The sequence below is a fragment of the Cetorhinus maximus genome, chromosome 16 (genome assembly GCF_964194155.1).
Source record: "Cetorhinus maximus chromosome 16, sCetMax3.hap1.1, whole genome shotgun sequence".
Lineage (NCBI taxonomy): Eukaryota > Metazoa > Chordata > Chondrichthyes > Lamniformes > Cetorhinidae > Cetorhinus > Cetorhinus maximus.
In genome coordinates, this window is record NC_135894.1 from 62,581,240 (window position 1) to 62,607,511 (window position 26,272).

At 41.4% G+C, this 26,272-nt stretch overlaps 1 protein-coding gene across 3 annotated transcripts; it reads left to right on the plus strand.

The window, feature by feature from the left end:
• The first annotated feature begins 654 nt into the window (after positions 1 to 654).
• Positions 655 to 26,272, plus strand: tex55 (testis expressed 55). 3 transcript variants are annotated; one of them, XM_078560523.1, is made up of 5 exons: positions 655 to 746; positions 5,658 to 6,324; positions 6,421 to 6,752; positions 17,968 to 18,030; positions 25,917 to 26,272. In XM_078560523.1, exons 1-5 carry the CDS (start codon positions 738 to 740, stop codon positions 25,962 to 25,964), a joined length of 1,119 nt encoding a protein of 372 aa, XP_078416649.1. In that variant the 5' UTR covers positions 655 to 737; the 3' UTR covers positions 25,965 to 26,272. The 3 variants fall into 3 exon arrangements, with proteins under 3 accessions (XP_078416649.1, XP_078416647.1, XP_078416648.1); XM_078560521.1 differs by having other exon boundaries at positions 5,658 to 6,752; XM_078560522.1 differs by having other exon boundaries at positions 673 to 912; positions 5,658 to 6,752.

Sequence of the window (26,272 nt, forward strand, 5' to 3'; positions counted from 1 at the left end):
ATCCATGTTTACTCATTAGCATGTCAAGCACCTAACTTCTTTTGATGATTTAAACTTGCAGTCTACTTGACTCCAAATGTAACTAAATCACACACAGACCCAACTATACTTACCTCCATAAACCTACTTCACAATAAACCAGAAAAATATTCTGAAAATTATTATACTTTCATGACAGCAGACCCAATCTGTATTGTTCCCAGTATTAGTGTTATTTGCAGACACAGTCTGTAGTGTTCCCAATCCTAGTGTTATTCGCAGACACAGTCTGTGGTATTCCCAATCCTAGTGTTATTCACAGACACAGTCTGTAGTGTTCCCAGTATTAGTGTTATTCACAGACACAGTCTGTATCATTCCAAGTTGTGGTGTTTATTCGCAGTCCTAGTGCCAGTGACATTCCATGTAGTTCAGTTTTATTCCCACCCCTCATGTCACTTCCCTGGATTTGTGGTCCTGCTACAATTGACTCCTCCCCCTGGACCGCGCCATCCAATCCTGAGCCGCGGGGGTGAGAACACTGTTACCACGGCGACCGGCTCTGTATGTTATGTAATCAGTTTCCTCGGTAACTGGACACATCTCTAGTGAACGACAGTAGGAGGGAGGGACGGGTAGTGGGAGGGAGGGAGGGAGGGAGGGCAAAGCTGTCGGGCTTCCGATTTGGAAATAACTTACTTTAATTGTCCCTGGCTTGGGGTTTGTGGAAGACAGTGTCGAAGTCCATCGGTGCAACCATGAGTGAGGTAATCGCATCCCCCTGGGATTCTCCCGTCTGTTCCCGATGTGTTTTACAATGAGCCTGGCTCTTCCTGCACTGGGCACTGAGTGGCTGGAGAACGAAATAATTGTCCAGCAATGGCAACGACAAAGGCTTGAAATGAGGTCCTGCATTTCTGAAACATGGTGTTGGTGAGAAAACAACAGTAACCCCCTTGGGGAATGGGATGGGGAGTGTGGCATTTACTGTTAACTTTTCACCATTTAGTTGTGGACATGCCAGAGATCCCAGGTTGGCAGTTTGGAATCAGAGCTTATACTTGCTGAGTGATTGCTGATAACACCGAATATGCCGCACAGAAACCGGCCATTCGGTTCAAAGAGGCTTATATTTCATTCTGTTCTCCTCCTGCTTCATTTACTTCATGTGCTCATCTAACATTGCATGGCTGCAGCACCATTCGGCCCCTCGTCTCCGTGCTGGCTCTCTGAAGGAGCAATTCACCTAGCGCCGCTCCCCCACCTTCTCCTTGTAGCCCTACACATTCTTCCCTTTCAGGTAATAATCCGATTATTCGATTGAGTCTGCCTCCCCACACTCTCAGGCAGTACATTTGCTGCATGAAAAGTTTTTCCTCATGGCGCCATCGCTTCTTTTGCCAATTACCTTAAATCTGTGCCCTCTGGTTCTCGATCCTTCCACCAATGGGAACAATTATTTTTATTAATCGTTCTTCTCACTTTATTTTTAAGTTAATTTACAGCTATGTTTTATAACTTTATCTAATTCCTGATCCATTATTCCTTGATTCCTGATACCCTTATTCATTTTATTAGTCTGACCTTTTACTTGTGTCTCTTATTTCTTTTGTCTTGATGCTACTGTTATTTCTACCAAATCCCTCCTTCTATCTCACTGTTTAAAGTCTTACTTACAGCCCTATATTTAATTTCCATTAGAACCTTCATTCCATCCCAGTTCGGTTGCAGCCCACCCAGCGCTAAAGTTTCTTCCTGTTCCAGTACCGAGGACAGCGTCCCATTAAATGAAACACTGAAGACTTGGTTCCTTGGATAACTGTGTCAAAATACAAAAGCTGCAGCAATGCACTACAAAAAGAATAGAGAAAATGCTGGAAATGGTCAGTCAATATCTGAAGGTGAATGACACCAAAATAACAACAATTCATATTTATATTGCACCTTTAAGATAATACAACACGCCAAGGTATGTCACAGGAGCATTATAAAACAAAATATGACATTGAGCCACATAAGGAGATGTCAGCCCAGATCACAAAAAGCTAAGTTTTAAGGAGTGTCTGAAAGAAGGGAAGTGAGGTAGCAAGGCGAAGAGGTGTGGGAAGGGAATTCCAGAGTTTAAGATTGTGGCAACTGAAGGCTCAGCCACAAATGGTGGAGTGATTAAAATCGGAGATGCTCAAGAGGCCAGAATTAGAGGAGCTCAAATATCTGGGAATGAATGTTGTGATATGGAGGAGATTACAGAGCTGTGGAGGGGCGAGGCCATGAGGGGATTTGAAAACAAGGATGAGAGTTTTAAAATCAAGACGTTGCTTGATTGTGAGCCACTGTAGGCCTGCAAGCACAGGGGTGATAGGTGAATGAGATTTGGTTCGAGTTAAGACACATACTGCAGAGTTTTCGATGACTTCAAGCTTACAGAGGGTAGAATGTGGGAGACTAGCAAGGAATGTATTGGAATAATCAAGTCTGGACAAAGGCATGAATGAGGGTTTCAGCAGCAGATGAACTGAGATGGGTGAAGTTGGGCGATGTTATGGAGAAGGAAATGGGCAGTCTTAGCGATGGCACGAATATGTGATCAGACAGATTAATAACTTCAGGCTTAAGTATCCCTCCATCCCAAAACTTTAACCTTTGTTTCCTTTCAAATTATGTCTGATTGGTGCATTTTGCCATTCCCTGTCTATTTTTCCATAAAACACACATCTGTGCTAAAAAGGCTCTAAGGTGTATGATTTACATGTGCAAGACTGCATGTGTTATGTTCCCTTCTAGAAATACAGATGTGCAAACATACCCACAAAGCCTATTTCCAATTAAAGGAAATAGTCTGAATCAATTTTATTTAATCCTATTGTCCACTAGTGTAAGATTATCTGTGGCTAAATGCATGTTTATGACAAGTTTCTTTTGTGGTCTTAAAATAAAAGCAATGAAGGTAGGGACTTTTCATACCTTTCATTATATGTAGAATAACATGACTGTTTTGTATGATAATGCTCAAAAGGTTTCCAAATGGTATCCAAATAAATCTTCATCATGAAGGAAAACATAGAACTTACAGCACAGAAACAGGCCACTCGGCCCAACTGATATACATCAATATTTATCTTCCACACAAGCCTAAGAAAAGAAAACAGCAATCTACTGTGGATGCTGGAAATCTGAATTAAAAACAAAACAAAAAAAATGTTAAAAGCACTTGGTAGGTCAGGTGGCATCTGTGAGATGTTAAACCGAATTAATGTTTCAAGTTAATGAGAGGTCAAGTGTTTCTAACATTTTCTGTTTTTATTTCATCAGGAAAGAAATTATCTTAGGGCAGAATACATGAGCTCCAATAAACTTTCAACTTGGTTCAAGTGGTGACACTCTGGGACTTGAGTGCGCAAACTGAGCTGACACTGTTGTGCAATACTTCACAGGTGCTACATTGTTATAAGTGCTGAGATGTTAGGAGCAAGAACTTGAACTATGCAGTATCTTTCATTACCTTATAATGTCTCAAAATGCTTCACATCCAATTAAGTATTATTTTATTGGCAGGAAATTGGTAGGCAATTTGCACACAGTAAAATCCCCAAAAAGTAATGATATAAAACAGATAATCTGTTTTTGGTGGTGTTGGTAGTGAGATAAATGCTGACCAGGACACTGGATAACTCACCTACTTTCTTTAAAAGGTTCCATGGAATGTTTTATATGCATCTAAGAGAGAAGATGGGACCTTAGTTTAACATCTTTGAATGTTGGCATCTCCAACAGTGCAGCATTCACTCAGTACTGAGCAAGGTGTCAGCTTTTTTTAACTTATTGTATGAAGTTACCCTTCCTTCCTCAAACTAGTTGAAATCTTTCCACGCTATCTTATTCACCCTTTTTGAAAAGTTATAAACACCTTCCCAGTTTAGTTGAAGGTCATCCCATCTGTACAGTCTTCAATGGCCCCAAAAGTCATCCCAGTAATTTGAATCCTCCCTTTTGCACAATCCTTTCAACCACTCACTGCAAACCCAATCTTTTTCTCCCTGTTATGCTCAGCTCAAAGCACAGGGAATAATCCAGAGATTACTAACCTGGACATTTTTCTCCATGATCTAGAACTTAATTTCTTCAAATCTCTTTACAGAATCTCAAACCTATTCTGATCTCTGTCCTCTTGTATTCGCTCTGTCATGTTCCGAAACCTGGCAGCTGGAAAGCAGGGACTCTTGATCACATCAACAAAAAGAAATATCAAAATTCCACCATTTGCCTCATCACCCCTGATTATAGATTCTACCACAATCAAGGCTTATCTATTCTTTCTACCTGTACTATATCCCGCCATGGGTAACCACTTGCTTCTCAGTGCCTTGTGGTCCATCATGATTACCTTTCATTCTGTCACCCTTTTTGTCCACATCACTGATATCTGAACAGGTAGACCTAATAGATATTAGGCAGCCAGGTTGCATCTTGCTTTACCCAACCACTCATGAGGACCCACCAAAGTGCACATGCCTTGACATTGAACTTCATCTGCCTCTCACTCATTTGCCCATTCCAACATCTCATCAGTATCACCTTGTAGTTTCTTTGGTCTTCAGAATTATTTACAATGCCTCCTATTTTAGTATCCTCTGTGAATTTGTACACCAATCTCCTGTCTAAACCATTGAAGTACACAGTGGTCCTAGAACAAACCATGTGGCACACCACTATCCACTTTCAACTGCCCATAACTCCTGCTTTGTTTATTACTTCTAATTAGTTTTTAACCAATTGTTAAAGCTTCCTCTAATTCCACAGCTTTGAATCTTCTCCAATAGTCTCCAGTGTATAATGAGGAACAGACCTCCATCGAGATTGTTTTGTACCAGGTTGCTGAGATATTGAAAAAAAGCATTCTGATGCCTTGACAGAACAGGTGATTGTTGCAATATATCCCTGCAAAAAAATCTTCAATGAATGCAGTCTGTGGCTTCTTGCATAACTTCACCATCTAAAGAGACATGGTCATGTACCCATTGACAGAAGATCCACAAGAAGCCTGAGGTGAAAGGGGGAACTTGAAGGCAGATTATCACTGACAGCACCTTCGCTTATGTACTTATGCTAAAAGTGCACGTATTTCCACATGTGCATTATACATTATCCCATCATCGGCCTGAGTTTTATATTGGATGCTGCTCCTTTCCATTTTATGTAGCATCATCCCAAATGAACTGTCATTATACTGCAGTAAAAGTTGAATTGTAAATGTTTAAGTCACTGCAAGGGCTAAAGCAATACCTTTAACTAAATCTCACAGCAGAAAATACTGGAAATACTCAGCACGTCAGGCAGCATCTGTGGAGAGAGAAATAGAGTGAACAGACCTGAAAAGTTAATTCTGTTTCTCTCCACAGATATTGTCTGACCTGCTGAGCATTTTCTGTTTTTATTTTAGATTTCCCGTATCTTGATTTTGTAATTTCATAATATGTTTGCTTTTTGAACGAACTACCATTCCATCAACAGTGTGTTGGCCCTTACCATGAGCAGAATGTATCAGGTACTATCAATAAGCTTGGCATGTTCAGCATATAACGGAAATTCAAACAAATCAAGTCGATATATTGTCAGTTTCTTGCATCATTATGTATTTATTAACAATAAACTGTTCTACTTTTTTTTCAATCAAAAAGAATGACGATCTCAATCCGACGGAAAAGGAAACTGAAGAGTCTGCAGTAGAACCTACGACTGAACCAGCAGCAGAGGAGACAGCTGAACTAGATGTGCAGGATCCAGCAGAACCAGAGGCCGAGGCTCCAGCAGAACCAGAGGCCGAAGCTCCAGCAGAACCAGAGGCCGAAGCTCCAGCAGAACCAGAGATGGAGGCTCCAGCAGAACCAGAGGTGGAGGCTGCAGCAGAACCAGAGGCCGAATCTCCAGCAGAACCAGAGGTGGAGGCTCCAGCAGAACCAGAGGCCGAGGCTGCAGCAGAACCAGAGGCCGAGGCTGCAGCAGAACCAGAGGCCGAGGCTGCAGCAGAACCAGAGGCCGAATCTGCAGCAGAACCAGAGGCCGAGGCTGCAGCAGAACCAGAGGCCGAGGCTGCAGCGGAACCAGAGGCGGAGGGTGCAGCGGAACCAGAGGCGAAGGGTGCAACAGAACCAGAGGCCGAGGCTGCAGCAGAACCGGAGGCGGAGGCTGCAGCGGAACCAGAGGCGGAGGGTGCAACAGAACCAGAGGCCGAGGCTGCAGCAGAACCAGAGGCGGAGGCTGCAGCTGCAGCAGAAGTGGAAGCAGCAGCTGAACCAGATACTGAGGCTGCAGCTGAACCAGATGCGGAGGGTGCAGCTGAACCAGGTGCGGCGGCTGCAGCTGAACCAGATGCGGAGGCGACAGCTGAACCATTTGCGGCGGCTGCAGCTGAACCAGAAACGGAGGCGACAGCTGAACCAGATGCGGAGGCGACAGCTGAACCAGACATGGAGGCTCAAACTGAAGCAGAAGCAGAGGTTGAAGCAGAGAGGGAAGTGCAGCCCGCAACTGAATCAGAAGCTGAGGCTATGGCTGAATCTATAACTGAGCTGTTAATTGAAAGTGAAACTCCAGTTGAACCTGCAATTGAGCCTGCAATTCAGCCTTCAATTGGCACAAGTCAAACTACAGGTGCAGCTAAGGTGGCCCGGGGGTCTTCAAGTTCTGAAGACAAATTTTCAACCTGTTTTGAGGATCCATATACTCGATCTGTGCTGTACATGGAGAGACACAACATTCTACAGATGTTTCAGGTTGGTGTGCTGTTCAAAGTCTATGGCTTACTACTGGTCTGCCTCATTATCTAGAGTTTAAGTTTAGTGCAGGAAAGGATTTTTCTTTGGTGATATCTGTTTAATATTGCATAGCCCTTCTTAGGGAAGAGTGGCTGTGTGTGAATTAGAAAAGGTTTACTTCAGTTTCCATTGTTACCCCCCTGCTCTGTCCCATTGCTCATACTCCTTTACAGGAACATAGAAGTCTTGGAATCCACCAAGAATGTGTTTTGCTGCAGAAAGGTTAGTTGTCCTTTGTTAAATTGGCTATTCTCAGCATGCAATAGGACTCTTCCAACTAGTATCAGTGTCTGATTCCTGCTGGTCATAAGGTCAGGATATGATTTGGCTCAACTCACTGTTCAGTTTCACACATGGAATAGCCACTTGGGGGAGGTCTTGGAGGGCACTATGAATCCTACCCCAGAAAAAATGACTACTTTCAGAAGAAGAAGGAAGAAAATCAAAAGGGAATTAGAATCATAGAATGATACTGCACAGAAAGAGACCATTTGGCCTATTGTGCCCGTGCTAGCCTTTTGTGAGAACTATCCAATTAACCCCAGTCCCTATTCTTTCCCCATACTCCTGTAATTTTTGTACCTTCAAGTGTTTATCCAATTCTTTTTTTTGGCAGTTACTATTTAACCTGCTTCCACCACCCTTTCAGACAGCGCATTCCAGATGACAACTTGCTGTGCAAAAAACAACCGTTTCCTCATGTCGCCTTTGCTTCTTTTGCCAATGACCTTATAAAAGAAAGAGCCCACACTAAGCTGCCCATAGATCAGATGCAATGGCTTTATAATATTGTGATTTCAGACAAGAATTAAGTAATCTTGATTTTTTTTTTCACAATTCATTTCAGAGTAGTTTAAAATCTTGTTTTGCCTTCATCTATGAGTTTGAGTATTCATGGGTTATAACAATAAAAACAATCTAGAATGTTTTTGAATGTCAAAGGTAAGGAACTGCTTAAGGTAATTAAAGTTACTCAGTCTGCCTTATATGTAATCATTCTTTTGAATCATTGTTTTACACAATCTTGCAAGATGGAAATTCTGTGGAATCAATTTGTGAAGATAAATCATGGCTTGGTGATAACGTTGAATCTGTTTAAAAATGTGTTTGGATAACTTATATTGGATTCTATAATGGCTACAGCATTGAATACTCTTGAAATGTTCCCCTATTTTAGGATGGCCCTGCCTCTTTAAAAACTAATCATGAAACACTCTTAAATAATTTGCTCCTTAATTCTTTATATTGCTGTTCTTAATTACTTGGCAATGATAGCTTGGATAATGGATGTTCCACCCAATACAGTGTACTGGTGTAGAGGAGGCAGGGGAGGAGCATGTGTTAATTGAGTCTACCATATATACACAAAGTACTGAATTATACTACTTAATCCTAGAAACATAGGAGGCTTGTGGCGCAGTGGGAGTGTCCTTACCTCTGGGACAGAAGTTCCAGCTTCAAGTCCAACTTCAGGACGTAATGGCCATAGAAGGTGCATGCATAACATGCCCAAACAGGTTGATTATCAGCCTGTAAATCCTTCCAATATGCCTGATGGCAGGCAGTAAGAGCAGGAGAGATTTCTGGTCAGCCATACTACAGAAAGCAACAGCAAACCACTGCAGTACTTTGCTAAGCATAATCTTGGACCAATCCAATGGAAGTCCATGGTCGCCAAAGATGCCTGAAGGATGAGGAATATTCAACACTCATTAGAGTTCAAGACAACTTGGCTTTGTAAGATATAATATTCATGGCTTTCAAATCCAGTCTTAATTTTAATGCTGCATTCTTGAGTAGGGAAGCAATCTTTGTTCACCCGAGAAATTCAATTCTAACAGAATTAGTTTTTACTTGTTCCTCAGCACAAGTGAAAGCACTTTCCTGTATAATGTTGTCAATTGTGCCCCTTACATGTATCGAGCAGGGCCATCCATTATTCCAATTTCTGTACTTAGACTTCTTATTGTCTAGGATACCACTTGAATAAGAACATAAGAAATTGGATTAAGTATAGGCCATTCGGGCCATCAAATCTTCTCATTCAGTAAGATCAGGCTGAATTTTATCATCAACTCTATTTTCCCAACCTTTCTCCATATCCCTTAAATTCTTTGGTATGCAAAAACACAACCCTCTGGATCAGAGAATTCCAAAGATTCCCAACCCCCGAGTGAAGAAATTTCTCTTCGTAGCATTCCCAAATGGCCAACCCCTTATTCTGAGACTATAACTCTTAGTTCTAGATTCTCCATTTGGGGAAACTCTCAACATCTACCCTGTCAAATGCTCTAAGAATTTTATATTTCAATTAGATCACCTCTGATTCATCTAAATACGAGAAAATATGGGCACGTTCCACTTAATCTCTCCGAATGGAGGATGACCCTTCATTTCCAGCAATCAATCTAATGGATGGATGCACATCACAAAGTTACAAATTACATTGAACTAAAAAGCAAAAATTTCAACATCACTGCCCACACACAATTACATATGTTTCTGAAGCAACTACATTTGAGTTAAGTCACATTGAATTTTTTTCACAACTCATTTCAGAGTAATTTAAAATTCTGTTTTGCCTTCATCTATCAGACTGAGTATTTATGAATCATAACAATAACAACAAGCTGGAATGTTTTCTGAATGTCAGGGGTAAGGAACTATTTAGAGTATTGGGAATGGTATGAAATACTTGACTCAACGCCAGATCTACTTATGTAATTTTTGCGCTCATCAAAGTTAAATATATCAGTGCCTGGAAATGTAACTCTTTTCAACTTTTGGTTAGCATCAGATTGTACACAGCAGAATGAAAGGTACAGGAAAGCTCTGTCTAGTCGGCTCCAACAATGGGGCTTAAATTCTTCTCATGAACACAGAGGGAGGAGAACACCAGGGTTAGGCTCAATGTGTCCTGGGTTTTCCAATGGTTTGGGGAAGACATGCAGAGGATTTCCCCCTTCTGTTACATGAACTCCATTAGTGCATTCATTTGGGGCATGTTGGGTGCTCTTGTGAGATTGTGTTAGGAAATAGAGGTAGTTTAAGTAAATTATATTTGTATTTGTGGGTGTTTAGAATGAGTTTTAGTGTTAACATTTAAGATTTGTATTTCTGTAAAGGTCAAATGGAGTTTTAGTTTCATTTCAAAAGGTTGCTTGCATTTCTAATGAGAAGCTACGACCCTTATAAAGTAAAAGTAAACACACAAGAGTAGAAAGAATAATGCTGTTGCCTAGCAACAGGGGGGCCAGATAGGCAGGTTCCTCCCGCAGATATACACACAGAACTAAAGAAACAGCAGTTTTAAGTTCAGTTGCTTTCTCTCAAGTGTTGGAAGTTGAAGCCAGGACCCCAAAGAGACTGGACACTGGGAGAGGGAACTGCAGATTTCCCAAAAGAACAAAAAGATTCCGAGCGAAGAAAACCCCCCAAAATCCAGGAGAGTGGAAGAGGGGAAAGTCCAAAGGAGACCTTGTAGTGAAAGGAAGAACAGGAACCTGGAAAAAGGCCCTGATAAGTGAAGTTAAGAGTGAGGGGCAGAGAGAAAGGCTCCAAGCTTCAGATTTAAAGAGACAAAAGCTGAAGAAAGCAGTTTAAAGTGAGAACAGCTTGCAAGAAGCAAGAAGGTTCAAAGAGACAACTGAAGGTCTGTAATTATTTGCAATGGGCATGTGAAGTGGTGTACTGTTAAGGCTGAGGTGGTGAGAGAGAGTGCATGAAAGACAGCTTGAATGCACCCAGGGAAGAGGAACATCAGAAGGAGATTTTGAAACGCTGGAGCTGAACACTTGTGGAAGTTACCTAAGAGAAAGCATTGGTTTGGGAGAAGATTCCAAGGCCAGGTCTTGTAGAGTGGAGATTGGAAACCCTCGTGTGAAGGATGGAATTCAGTGAGACTGGTTGGCTCACGGTGTGACAAGCATCTGGGGGGAGCTGAGGAGAGATCCATTGCATCTGGTTGGGGTGGCATCTGTCACTTGAGATCAGAGTGTGGTGTGTCTGACCACAAGGTGACATAGCTTTACATGGACTGGGTACTTACTGTATACATTAAAGTATAAGATAGCTTTTGTGACTTGTGTTATCTTTACAAATCTGTATATAGCTGTAAAAGTTTAGTTGTGGGTGAAGAAGTATTGTAATATGCTTCATCTTTTCTTGTTGAACAAATGTTTTATTATTTTGTAAAAAGTTCATCAGCTGACTCCTGTGACTCTGTTCAGTAGCTACTCTCCATGTAATTAAACAAACAAATAAAAGTTAGGATCTGTCAAGCTGGGTTCCACTCTGGGATCAGGCTTGTCCATGGGTAACCTCAGTTGGGATTGTAACAAGTGGGGGCTCTTGCAGGATTTGAAACATGAACAGTGGGTGATTGGACGTGGAATAATAATTGGCCTGGGACTTGAAATCCTTGACAATGGTGGGATTTGTGAATCCTTTAAACAAGTTATTGGAGGTAAAGAGCTCCTGGACATAGGAATTGGAGTTGCTGTGAGGTATTATACAGATTGGAATTTGAGATGGCGTTGGAGGTTGTTAAGATTCTTTTGTAGATGGAAAATATAACTCTGACTGGGTTAGAGAAATTAACCAAGAGTAAGCTGATGGAATTGACAGATAAGTTACAATTAGGACTACCTGCAAGGGTAATGAAATCAGACACAATTGAAGGTATGGCACAGCATTTAAAGTTGGAAGGAATACCCGAGAGACCAAGTTCTCCAAGGGGTGGGTCATTGGAATGGGCTCAAATTCAGTTTCAAATGAAAAAGAAAAGGAAAGAGAAAGGGCATTCCAAAGGAAACAGGCAGAAAGGCAGGAGAGAGATAGGAAACAGGAAAGGGAGTTAGAAATTGTGAGCTTAGAAAAGGAGTAAGAAGAAAAAGAGAGAGACAGAGAATTCCAGCTTAAAATGCTGGTGGCTGGTGCCCCCACTTGTACAAGCTCTTCCGATGTTTGAGGAATGGGGTGTAGAAGCATTCTTTATTTCATTTGAAAATGTAGCTAGGAAAATGAAGGGGCAAAAAGAAATCTTGACATTACTTTTACTGTCTAAGTTGGTTGGTAAGAGCTCATGAGGCTTATGCTTCACTTTCAGAAGTGGTATCGGTGGATTATGATGCAGTATAAAAGGCTATTCTGAGCGCAAATGAGTTAGTCCTTGAGGCATACAGGCAGAGATTTCGGAATATAAGGAAGCAGCCTAGGCAGACCTATATTGAAAGGGTAAAGCAAAGTACCTTGTCCATTAGGTAAGGACATTAAGGTAGAGACAACATATGAAGCTCTTAGGGAAATAATTCTCTTGGAAGAATTTAAAAATTCACTTCCTCTTGTAGTTAGAACCCATGTTGAAGACCAAAAAGTTAAAACAGCTAGACAGGCAGCAGGGATGGCTGACGATTATGAACTGGTCCATAAATCTAAACCTTTTTTCCCATCATCACCATAAGCCTGAGAAGGATAGAAGATGGGAAGGTGAAAGGAAGGCAATTAGTTAAGGAAGAGAAGGCACAGTTGGGAATTCTCAGGAAATTTATCCTCAAACCAGAAAGGAAGGTGATGAGGGTGGAAGTGACATTCGAAAGCCTAAGTGTTTTCATTGTAACAAGATGGGGCATGTTAGGGCAGATTGCTGGAAATTAAATGGTATTGCAGTAGTAGGAATGCTTAAGGAATCCCCAGGAAAGGTTGTATCAGAAAAGGAAATGGTTATTAAAACTGTAGCAGTAGTACAGGTGAAACGTGTTCCCTCAGAACATACAGGAAGGGGAATATGATTCAGGATAGTCCATAAAATTCTTCTTTGATTACTGGTGAAGGAGGTCAGGCTATTAGAGGGTTTGGATGTTTTATGTCCCCTTACTCCTCCAACAAAATAAGTAAACAGATTAAAATTTTGAGGGATACAGGGGCAGATCAATCATTGATGGTGGCTGATGATCAATTTGTGTTCCAGATAGTTTTATGAAGGAAAAAGTATTAATAAGGGATATTAATGGAATTCATAAACTTATTCCTTTGTGTAAAGTTAACTTACAAAGTCGCTTTGTAAATAGAATTGTTACGGTGAGAATTATTCCTAAATCACTGATTGAAGGGGTGGATTTTATTCTGGGTAATGACTTGGCTAGTGGAGACAGTAATGTGGCAACGACTGTATTGTAGCAGGTGGTTGATCATGTTGATCTTAACAAACTTCAGGAAACTATTGTGGCCAAAAATGAAACACTTATTGCAGATAACAAACAATTGAAGGAAAATCTGATTAATATAGAAAACTAAACTAACATTCATGTGTAAAAGAGGAGTTTGCTAATGAAAGAAGAGAATTGGTGAAAGCAATTGAGAATCAGCCACCAGAAAGTAGAACACTTGACTGAGGACTTGAAATGCCTAAATGATAAAGTTGTAGAAGCAATTCTAACAAAGGTCAAACTTCAGTTAAAACTTGATGAACTTCAAGCATCAATAGTTGCTATGAAATATCAGGGAAAATGCCTTGAACAAGAAAAGGACTTGTTGGTAAATCAGCGTAATTGATTGAATGCAGAATTAAGAACCAAAACTAACAAACTGTTAGCACTTTGTCGGGAAAAGAGCAATGAGATTCTCGAACTTCGAAGCAAACTGGATGACAGGAAAGAGAAGGTGTGTGATATGGAGTGTCATAGTTCTAAAGCTGTTCCTGTGAATAAAAACTCTTTGCTGAATTGTGGTCCAGTTGAACAAAGAACTGACCCAAGTAAAATAACTGATGTACCAACCTCAGTAATGGACAATATGAAAACAGCTAATGTGCATGCAGAATTGGAAATCAAGAATTGCCACAAAAAGGACTAAAAACAGAAAATGGTCTGGAAAAGTCAATGGCCAGAGACACTGAGTTACAAGTGCTTGCCAGCACTAATATACAAAAGATGGCAGTTGGAATCCAAGTGGACGGTTTGAAAAAGACCATTCAAAACCTGGAAAGCAGTGGAATGATATAGTTCATGGACTATGTAAAAGAATTGAAGGTATGGAATGAACTATGAAACTCCACAGGGAGAATATAATTGAGACTGCTCAAAAAGAAGTAGAAAAGGCCTGTTTGAAACGGGACCTGGAGAAATAACAATATCATGAAAATTTAAAGATCAAACCAGGCAGGAGTATGAAACACTTTTGTATGAACATAAAAAGCATCTCAATAACATCCTTGAAATGGCAAAAAGAGATTGTGACCAGAGAAGAAATGAGATGTTAATGTACAAAAATGCCATTTTGATTTCGCCAAATGGAAATGTGAATTTACCATGCCTGGGTTCGGAAAATGAGCTTGAGGATGGAATTACGCCTACAGTGAACGAAAAGGACAATTGGACTGTAGATTTAAATGAAACATCCTTTGCTGAGTTAAATAAGAGGGAAAAGAAATGTAAGGGTTGAGGTATGATAATACAATGATGTGCAAATCCTGCTAATCTTATTACACTTATTGATTTTGTTTAAGTACGATTTTGCAATTGTGCGATATAACATGTCTAATTATGAAACGAAATGGAAAGTTTATTTGTATAGTATGTAATAAGCTTTTGTTAGAGGTTTATGATGTTAGATTCGTGTGAGTAGGATGGAAGCCCATTGTAAAGAAACCTTTACTGTGTGAAGCTTTCTTTTCTCCAAAGGGAAGGTGTTAGGAAATAGAAATGGTTTAAGTAAGTTTTATTTCTATTTGTGGGGGTTAGGAATGAGTTTTAGCTTTAAAGTTTAAGTTTAATTTGTATTTCTGTATCTGTGTGTCAAGAAAGGTCAAGTGGAGTTTTAGTTTCATTTTAAAAGGCTGCTTGCATTTCTAATGAGAAGTTTATGACCCCTATAAAGTAAAATTAAACACACAAGAGTAGAAAGAATAGTGCTGTTGTCTTGCAGGTTCATCCCACAGACATACACACAGAACTAAAGAAATAGCAATTTTAAGTTCAGTTGAAGCCAGGACCCCAGAAAGACTGGACACTGGGAGAGGGAACTGCAGATTTCCCAAAAGAACAAAAGGGTCCCAAGTGAAGAAAAACCCCAAAAATCCAGGAGAGTGGAAGAGGGGAAAGTCCAAAGGAGACCTTATAGTCAAAGGGAGGACAGGAACCTGGGAAAAGGTCCTGTTAAATGAAGTTAAGAGTGAGGGGCAGAGAGAAAGGCTCCAAGCTTCAGATTTAAAGAGACAAAAGCTACAGAAAACAGATTTAAGGTGAGAACAGCTTGCAAGTAGTGAAAAGGTTTAAAGAGACAACTGAAGGTCTGTAATTCTTTGCTATGGGCATGTGAAGCAGTGGTACACTGTTAAGGCTGAGTTGACAAGAGAGAGACAGCATGGAAGACAGCTTGAATGAATGTGGTGACCCAGGGAAGAAGAACATCAGAAGGAGATTTTGAAACCCTGGAGGCGAACCCATGTGGAAGGCGTCTGTGAGAAAGCATTGGTTTGGGAGAAGATTCCAAGGTGAGGTCTTGTAGAGTGGAGATTGGAAACTCTCGTGTGAAGGATAGAATTCAGTGAGGCTGATTGGCTCACGGTGTGACAAGAGTCTTGGGGGGAGTTGAAGAGAGATCTATAGCATCTGGTTGAGGTGGCATCTGTCACTTGATATCAGAGTGTGGTGTGTCTGACCACCAGGTGCCAGAGGTTTACATGGACTGGGTACCTACTGTGTTCATTAAAGTATAAGATAGCTTTTGTGACTTGTGTTATCCTTACTAATCTGTAAAGGTTTAGTTGTGGGTGAAGGAGTATTGTAATATAATTAATCTTTTCATGTTAAATAAATGTTTTATTGTTTTGTAAAAAGTTCATCAGCTGACTCCTGTGACTCTGTTCAGTAGCTACTCTCCACGTAAACAAACAAATAAAAGTTAGGATTTATCAAGCTGCGTTCCACTCTGGGATCAGGCTTGTCCTGGGGTAACCTCAGCGGGGATTGTAACACATTGATATTAAGGAACGTTGGGGATGCAATTTGGAGTCAAGACATGAGGCTAGCCGATACAATCCTGAGTCGTGTGGGGGCACAGCTACCCAAAACCATAACTGTCCTAGTGTTTTGGGTAGATTAATCCTCACTCTTGGACTGTTTCTAGTTCCTTTGTATTCCCCTCGTGCTTGTTTCTTTGGTTCAGTTTGTTCCTTTTTGTTTGCTTTCAGCTTTACTGCTGTACTGCTGAGATACATGACCCAATCCATGTTAATAGTCTATCATTTGTGTCTAATTATATGCAGGTGGAGGGCATTAATTCAGGGGGGAGGGGTTCACTTGAGCAGATATAAAGAGACACTGAGTGACACTGGGGTGTAGTTGAGTTAGGAGGTGTGTGTTTCAAATGTTTCACCCTGCTAATTAATGTTAGCCTAAGTAAAGATTGGCTTCAGTAATGTCTTTCACCAACTGGTCTTCTGGACATCAGCAGACTTCAGCCTTCATCTTAGAGCTAAGACACTGCAGAAAATGTCTGATTTCACTGAGCTATGCAAGGGCTGCTTTAAGGAGTTACTTCTACACGGTCTCTTATCCAGGAAACCTTGCTTCCTGTAATAACTTTGCTCAGAGCACAGAGTGAAAATCCTGTTGGGAATGCATTAGCACTGAATAAATGAGGGGCCCTTGAAAATTGCCCAGTGCACTGGGATCACAAAATATAATGATATTTTCCAAGAAAACCTTGAGAACCCCGCAAGTTTCCTTGTAAATGAGGCCGGAGATGCGTTTAACACCCCCACTACGAGCGAGGTGGCGAATGGCGGGTTTAGTGATTCCCTGGATATTATCTCGGAGGACTTTCCAGTGCCATTTAGCACCCCCTTTACCGAGACCTTTACTGCCTTTGCCTCTGCTGGACATCAGACCCGGAGATAAAATCTTGTAATCAATGTAATAGTGTAGCCAAATTGTTATCAATGGAATTTAAAGTTCAATGTTCCTTAAAACCTACATCACAAGTGTTCCTTTCTGACTGATGTGATTTATTTTCCATAAGAGTTAAATCTTATAGCTCTCTGAATGCCAATTCGGTGTCTGGGAGTTTTGTGCTGTGTATCCAGGTTCACTGTGAACTAGGTGAGGTTGTTCATTTTCATTAAAAATGCAGCTGTTTGTACTGAACCTGATGGTCCCAGAAGGACACTTTATTGCACACTGATCACCCCACAAACCACACACCCCCAACCCCTGCACACCTCCCAGACCTCCAATTAGCTCCTTTTGATCCTTAGGATCATTTTAACTTAGGATCATTCTAACAATGAACAAATGTGTCTGAAGTTTCTTGTGAAATATTCTCATTGGAACTCAAAAACTAAATATATGCCTGGATTTGGACAGCATACTTCCTCATTTGTGCAATCTTGATAGGAAGTATGTTATAGTCACAGTAGATGATAAAAATCTACACTGGTGGAAAAGTTGCATAAAATCACAAATTGCTAAATAATTATGAGTTGCTGGCAACCTTGTAAGTGGAGATACTTGTCATCTCACACTACGGCCAGAGATACTAGCTAAGGTTTCAAGTTTCTTCGTGTAAATGGGTCGAAAAGAATGACTGGGCTGTGCAAGTATGGAAAACACAGGTTGTTCTATGTATAGTAATGTATAAGATGTGTTTGCCTGAAGAGAAACTAATGTTGATGATTGCAAGCTGAAAGCAGCATTGGCAGAGGTCAGGAACAAAGTAGATTTCCATGCTTTCAAATCAGAATAGCACATTAATATGGAGTCTATGGGCTACAAAGAACAAATACAATAACTGTAGTATAACAAAAACATTCTGGAAAAAATGTACATTCGATTTAAACCAAAAGTAAAATATCACAGCAAGTGAAAAAAACAATTTCAGTCGGCTAAATGAGAAGGTAAAGGGATGGATAAGTAATTATATGAAGGGTTTAGACCACAATGGATTTCACTGTACAGTTTATACATATGTGCAATTGATTAGCTCACCTATTACGCTATCTTTTAGAAGATAAACGCATTTTATTAATTAACACTTGTAAAATGCAATTATAATAAATTTGTAAATATCCAAATAACTCAAGTGACAGTACTCATGATTTGCATGTCAGACTGAATTTCAAATTTAAACATTATAAACAAATGCCAAAGGATTTTAAATATGTTTTATTTTACAGAGGATGACTGAAAATCTGGTATATGAAAGACCCGATGACCCACTTGAGTTCATGTTACATCAGGTATGAGAAACATCTCAAAAATTTGTAAACCTATCTTTATAAATGAAGCACTGTTGACCAGGGTTGTCAAGATGCCTCAGTGGGTAAATATACTGTGAAATGTGGTGCTGAGGTAAACAGACCAGGAAGTCCTGATTAGATCCTTGATCTGTACTTCATTTCTAAACTTCAAAAGGGCAGCTTTAGGGTGCTACAACTGACATAATTGCCCCTGGTTTAGATGAGGGAAATTTCTATGTTTTTCCACCTGCTAATTGCTGGCTAATGCACATCTGCGGTTATTGGACGAAGAGGACTGGGCTTGGGTGTTCTGTTATTCTAGGATTGATTACGCTGCTGACCATTCTGCCTGGATGGCCTACACATGAGCAAAGTCCATTAGATGGAACTGATGATGTTAGTCAGCTCCTGTGGAATCATACGTCATAACTTCATTTTCATTGAAGATTCTAGAATTATCCCCACCAAAGATGATAAATTATCTGGCCTGTCATTACCACACTATCTCTTTTTAACAATAGATATGACATTGCCAGCCTCCAGCCCTCCAGCAAGCACGCACACACAATACAGTCTTGATGTATAAATTTTATGGGCTCAGCAATGTTCTCCCTCATCTTCCTCAGGATCCTCAGATGTATCCGTCAGTCCTTGGTCTTTGTCTTCTTTTGGCCTAACCCGACGGAGTATATTGGTTGTCTTATTTCATTCCAGTGAACAAGGATGCCTAGACACACTTAGCTAAGAATTTCCTTTCTTCCATCATAATCACTTCTCTTGCTGTCAATGACTTCATTGGAATTTTCTGCAGATATTCTTCTCTTGGAAAAGACTGATACCTCACAGAATCAGAGAACTGTTACAGTGCAGAAGGAAGCCATTTAGTGTCTGCACTGGTTCTCTAAATGAACAATTCACCAAGTGCCATTCTCCTGCCTTCTCCCCATAACCCTGCACATTCTTCCTTTTCAGATAACTGTCTAATTCCCTTCTGAATGCCTCGATTGAACCTGCCTCTACCACATACTGAGGCATTCCAGACTCCAACTACTTGCAGCGTGAAAAAGGTTTTCCTCATGTGGCTTTTGCTTCTTTTGCCAATTACTTTAAATCTGTGTCCTTTCATTCTCCATCCTTTCATGAGTGGGTATAGTTTCTCTCTATCTACTCTGTGTAGATCCCTCATGGTTTTGAATACCTCTATCATATCTCCTTCTCTTCTCCATGGACAACAGTCCCAACTTCTTCAATCTATCTTCATAAGCAAAGTTCCTCATAGCTGGAACCATTCTTGTGAATTGTTTCTTTTGCATTCTCTCCAATGCCTTCAAACCTTTCCTAAACTGTGGTGCCCAGTACTGGACACAGTACTCCAGCTGAGGCTGAACTAGTGTCTTATACAGGTTTAGCATAATCTCCTTGCTCTTGGGATCTATGTACATATTAATAAAGACTGTATACTTTAATAGTCATACACTCAACGTGTTGTGCCACATTCAATGACTTATGCACATATACACCCAGCTCCCTCTGCTCCTGCACTTCCATAACTTGTGATCATCAATTGATAACCCTGTCCTCTCAGGGATCCACCATGCTTTTAAAAATTCTCTTTCACTGATACACTGTTGAAATACTTTAATGTTCCTTTTGATGTTTTATAAATATTTTTCCAACACAGAATCTTAACTTTATCCTCTTTTAACCTATTTTCCTATTTCTCATATTCTCTTTTCGTTTTTTCTTATTATCGTATCCTATTTGAATAGATTTCCAATCTCGTTGTTTATCCATGGTATCCTAAGACTACATTAGTTTTCTTCTGTTTTAATAGAATATAATTATTCTGAACGCTGTAATTTAATCTTTTACAATATCCACTGTTGCAATGCAAAACTTTGTGTAATTGTCTTCTTCCACCTCTCGCCAGCTTGCTCTTCATTTTTCTAAAACTGTCCTGATCCAATCTGGTATTCTGGTTTTGTACTATAATTTTCTCTTTCTAGTGGTTCTTAAATCATACTATACTAGTACTGCACCCAAGGTGTTCACTCAAATTTAGTTCATTTACCTGATCTGTGTCATCATTCATAACCACATCTAGTAATGCCGCTGCCATTGTAGGACTCCTACCATAATGCTTGAGGAAGAAGTCCTGTTTACATCTTAGGAATTCCAGTCCCTTTGGTCTGTTTACACCTTTTCTGTTCCAAACAATAAATTGATAATTAAAATCTTCCAGAGCAATAATTTTCTTATTCCTACTCAACTGTCTAATCTAACTGCAATCTTCCTCTTTTATTTTCTTCCCTTAATTGGGAAGTTTGTAATAGACCCATACTAATGTAATAAAACCTTTTTTCTCTTTAAGCTCCAACCATATTGACTCTTTTCGTCAATATTATGTACTGGATGTTTCCACTCTTTTATCAGTATTGCCACCTGACTCTTTACCAATATTTCTAAATGAGTTATATATTAATTTGTTTATTTTCCATTCTTGTCCAGTTTGCAACTAGGGGTTTCTGTTAATGCAATGAAGTGTAGATCTCCCTGTAAAATATTTGCTTAAAGTTCACCAAGCTTATTTCTCACATTCTGTAAATTGCATTCCATGCACTTTAACTTGTTTTTGCTTTATTTTGCACTACTATTTTTCCCATTTTTTTGGTCTGAACTACCCCTTATACTTCGGTTTCCCACATTTAAAACAAAACCGCCCATTCCATCCTTTTTCTAAACTGCTTTCAGCATGAATATTATGCTGATCTATTTCTCTCTTTCCTATTAACTGATCCTGATTGGTCCCTTCGGCTGTTCGCAATAGGCAGAGTACTGACTGTACTCAACCAGCCCATGCTTGCAAAACTCAGAACATAGTTTTCAACATTAGATGTGATTCAGTGATGGGATAGCACTTACTCAACAATCCAGAAAGTACTGAAAATTATACTAACGATCAATTTAAGATTATGGGTGGATCGCCCTAGAATTGCACTAAGTGCAATACCTGCCGGCTGCAGTGGCGGGTATTCACACTGTAGCATACCCTTCCCACCTAATTAATTATGCAGCCACAGGAAATACACCATCTTGGTGACAGGTGGCCTCTGAATTGCCCACCACGCCTTTATCTCACCGTTTCATCACTCCAGGTGCCTATATAAACTGCAGCCGCACATACTGTTTTCAATGCTTGCTGCCCAGACCTGCTCCAGTGAAGACATGGTCCTGAAACCCAAGATGAGTTCAGTGACCCATCACTGGAATGCCTTTTGGAGGCCCACCGTGATGTCCTTCACCCCTGCTCTGGCAGCAGGAGGTCCAGCAATCGCACCACTCCAGCTTAGCATGCGGTGGCAGTGGTGAGTCAGTGCCAATGCTGCACGGAAGGGGTTAGCCATGCAGTGAAGAAAGAGGATGAATGATCTCATCTATGCCGCCAGGGTAAGGCAACCATCTCATCACTTTAAACTCACACACTTACAAGGCCATCACACATTCACTGGCATCTCACTCACTGCCAGCTCAAGAGACATCACCACTCACTCTCTCACACACAACCTCACATCTCCATCTGGCTTCATCTCCTTGGAGACTGCCTCCTCCACCCTCACCATCTTGAGGCCTCTTGCACAGATCAATATGTGCCCCCACAGACTCCCTGGGATACCCTGCTTCCCCAGTACAGCCCTCACCCTGCAGCTTCTTCCCTTGCTTCAGCCCACTTGCCCCCTTTCGCCAAGCAAGCCATAGCCCTGCAGCCGTTGAACAGCCACCCTGCGTTGTGGCTGGTCTGGTAGGTAGAAACCTGCCTGTGAGCCCCCCAAAAAGTGTTGTGATGCTGCCTGTGAAGTCTGGCGCTGATGACAGCGAGTGCTGCCTGAAGCAGGATAGGCAAACAAACCTCGAAGTCCCGAGCGAAGCGCAGCTCATCAGGTGCACGTCGCTTATGTTCAGTTGTGAAACATGTTAGCCGCACAATCATGCTGACATGCCTGGATGATCCAGCATTTTTTTCATTCATTTATGGGATGTGGGAGTCGCTGGCTAGGCCAGCATTTATTGCCTATTCCTAATTACCCTTGAGAAGGTGGTAGTGAGCTGCCTTCTTGAATCACTGCAGTCCATGTTGTGCAGGTACACCCACAGTGCTGTTAGAGAGGGAGTTCCAGGGTTTTGACCCAGCGACAGTGAAGGCAATATATTTCCAAGTCAGGATAGTGAGTGGCCTTGAGGGGAACTTCCAGGTGGCGATGTTCCCATGTATTTGCTGCCCTTGTCCTTTTAGATGGTAGTGATCATGCATTTGGAAGGTGCTGCCTAAGCAGCCTTGGTGAGTTTCTGCAGTGCATCTTGTAGATGGTAGATACCGCTGCTACTGTGCGTTGGTGGTGGGGGGAGTCAATGTTTGTGGAAGGGGTGTCAGTCAAGTGGGCTGCTTTGTCCTGGATGGTGTCAAACTTCTTGAGTGTTGTTGGAGTTGCAGTCATCCAGACAAATGGAGAGTATTCCATCACACTCCTGACTTGAGCTTTGTATATTGTGGACAGGCTTTGGGGAGTCAGGGGGTGAGTTACTCATAGCAGGATTCCTAGCCTCTGATCTGCCCTTGTAGCCACAGTATTTATATGGCTAGTCCAGTTCAGTTTCTGGTCAATTGTAACCCCCAGGATACTGATAGCTTGGGGGGGATGATTCCAGCGAGCAGAGCTTATAATAAGATGCTAAAGTATTTGTTTCCTTACCTGTGGCAGTGGGAAGTGCAGCCTGCCATTGACGGGTGGAGCGGAGGATCTAAAACTGGTTTCATGATGGCGTAAAACTGATTTTTGGCCTTCTCACCATATTGTCCGCTCATATTGCCAAATACACCTGCAACCAACGGAAGCGGAAAGTTCCGCCCTATGTGTTGGGCTCGCAATGTGGCTTACCTACACTTACTAGAAGCTACATATATTCAAATATAGGGCCCTGTTCTCTGCAAGCAGAAAGAACATGTCCAGGCATTGTGCCTTTGCCAATTAAACAAAAGCATGGGGAACAACTGTTCCCTGGTGCATTCCCCATGGAACACCTTGACCAAGCAGAGTCGACTTGCCCTTTTTGAATTTAAACAAAAGCTTGGGGGATAACTGTTCCCTGGTACATTCTCCATGACAATGCTGTGACCAATCAGAATCCACTTGCCAACCAATCAGCACCCTTTTCTCATGTAGTATAAATTGTTATTCCCCTTGAAATTTGGTCTTCTTGCATCTGTGCTGATGTCTCTTTTTTTGGCATATCTCAAGTTCTATACTACCAGGCGACTCATTTAATTACTTAATCTTCCTTCCCTATTCTAGCACTTTGCTGGGGAAGCAATCGGAGGCGCGCCGCCATTTTACGTGGGTGGGCCAATTAAGACCCGCCCAGCTTGACGTCTGCACAGAAGTGCTATGCACTCTCTGTGCAGGCGGGGGGAATCCCAAAATCGAGAGTGCGCTCTTTCGCGCATGCGCACAAAAGGGCACACTCATCTCCCTGGGGATAAGTGCTGCCTTATCAATGTCACATGAGTTGGGACGTGTCCATAATTTTTACAAAATCTTCATTAAAATTTTTTAAAGCCTACATGAAACCTCATCCCGCGCGTGGATGAGGTTTCATGTTTTTTCTAGTTCCTGCCGGGGCTCCTGGCCTGCCCGCCAATCTTAAGGTTGGACGGGCAGGTCCTTTAATTACTTAATTGACCTTGTCAATGGCCTCAATTGGCCATTGACAGGTCGGTGGGCGCGCAGCTGATTTCGCTGCGCTCCTGCCTTCCTGAAAATTTAAATCAGGTGCAGTGACGTCGGGAGCTCTCCCCAATGTCACCGTGCGTCATTTTACGCATCGTAAAATTCTGCCCATGAAGTCTTGTTCCGAAGATTATTTTTTAATCTCCTGAATTCATTTTGGAGGTCTACAGGCCATTATTTATTTACATCATTAGCTCCAAATGGACCATGATAACCGATTTCTCTACCTTGTCTTGCACAAATTTTTCCAGCCTATGGGACATGTTCCTTATCCTAACATCTGGGAGGCAACAAGATGTTGGTGTAGACTGCACCAAGTCACTTTTAACTATGAAATCTCCTGTTATTAATGAATTCCTAGTCATGCCATTGATCACTCCACACCACTGCATCACCACCCCCCACCCAAACCCCAGCACAACCTCCTCTCTTTGAGCCATCTCCTATTTGCATTTAGATATTTATTTGATGGTCCTGCCATAGTGCTCATTTTCCCCAGAGGGAACTAGAGCTTCAAATCTGTTTCAAAGCATAAATTGTTTTGGATGCTTCTTTCTTGAATCTTTTCTTGCTGCCTTGCCCCACTCCTTAGATAGCTACCTTGTATTCCATAACCTGTTCCTTACATCTCATTGGTGACTACGCTCTCAAACTCTCACTCCAAAAATTGCTCTCCTCCTGGGCCTCAATGCATTGGATTGTCCCCATCCCCTTCTTGTTCTGAGATTCATTCCTGGCACAAAGGAAGATGGTTGTGGTTGTTGGGGGTCAATCATCTCAGTTCCAGGAGTTCCTCAGTTTAGTGTCCTAGGCCCAACCATCTTCAGCTGCTTTATCAATGACCTTCCTTCCATCATAAGGTCAGAAGTGGGGATGTTCACTGATGATTGCACAATGTTCAACACCATTCACGACTGCTCAGATACTGAAGCAGTCCGTGCCCATGTGCAGCAAGACCTGGACAATATCCAATCTTGGGTTGACAAGTGGCAAGTAACATTTATACCGCACAAGTGCCAGACAATGACCATTTCCAACAAGAGAGAATCTAACTATCACCCCATGACATTCAATGGCATTACCATTGCTGAATCCTCCACCATCAACATCCTGAGTGTTACCATTGACCAGAAACTTAACTGGACTAGTCATAAAAATATCGTGACTACAAGAGCAGGTCAGAGGCTAGGAATCCTGCTGTGAGTAACTCACCTCCTGACTTCCCAATGCCGGTCTACCATCTACAAGGCACAAGTCAGGAGTGTGATGGAATACCGTCCACTTGCCTAGATGAATGCATCTCCAACAACACTCAAGAAGCTTGACACCATCCAGGACAAAGCAGCCGACTTGATTGGCACCACATCCACAAACATTTACTCCCTCTATCATTGATGCATAGTTGCAGCAGTGTGTACCATCTACAAGATGCACACAGGAACTCACCAAGCCTCCTTAGGCAGCACCTTCCAAACCCATGACCTCTACCATCTAGAAGGACAAGGGCTGCAGATACATGGGAACACCACCACCTGGAAATTCCCCTCCAAGCTACTCACCATCCTGAATTGGGAACAATCGCCGTTCCTTCCCTGTTGCTGGGTCAAAATCCTGGAACTCCCTCCCTAACAGCAGTGTGGGTGTACCTACACCACATGGACTGCAGTGGTTCAAGAAGGCAGCTCACCACCATCTTTTCAAGGGCAAGTAGAGATGGGCAATAAACGCTGGCCTAACCAGCGATGCCCACATCCCATAAAAGGATTAAAAAAATTTGAGCTCAAGCGATGCAAGTTGGTGACTCTTTCATTTCCTTTAAAGAATTCATATCAGTTATATTGTTACTTTTGTTCCCTCTAGATCCTGCCACAAAATGTTTGTTATATTTGCTTCAAGAATTCTTCAAATGTTACTCGTTCTTGTTGAATTGCGATAATATTTCTCTACCATTATGACATTTTTATATTTATCTCACAAACTGGGCTGTACAGCACAGAATATATTGATGCATTTTAAATTTAGTACGAGTCAGATATTTTATTACTCGAGAGTGAGCACAATAAAGTACATATTTGATAACTGGCTATTTCTACTCTATAACAGGTACAGGCATTGATCTGGATGCGTGACAAAGAAATCTGTGTGGAATAAACTGCATTCCAGCAAGTTGTGCTATGAAAGCATTATGTGGGACTTGGCGTGTTTTGATTTTTAATCAAGTCTTCCCTTATTGTTTCCATTACTGTAATATCATGTGCAGCACAGTGTACATTTAGAAAACCTAATGCAAGTGATCAATAACCACAAATGGATCAGTTGAGTAGCATCTCATTTCCAAGCAGAAAGCAAGAAAATCAGGTCACCGATATTTGCAATCATGTATAGTCTACATGTTTTTGCTGTTAAGCTGTTACAGTGCTACCTTCAGTGTTTTCTGAAAGACAATTAAATACCCGAAA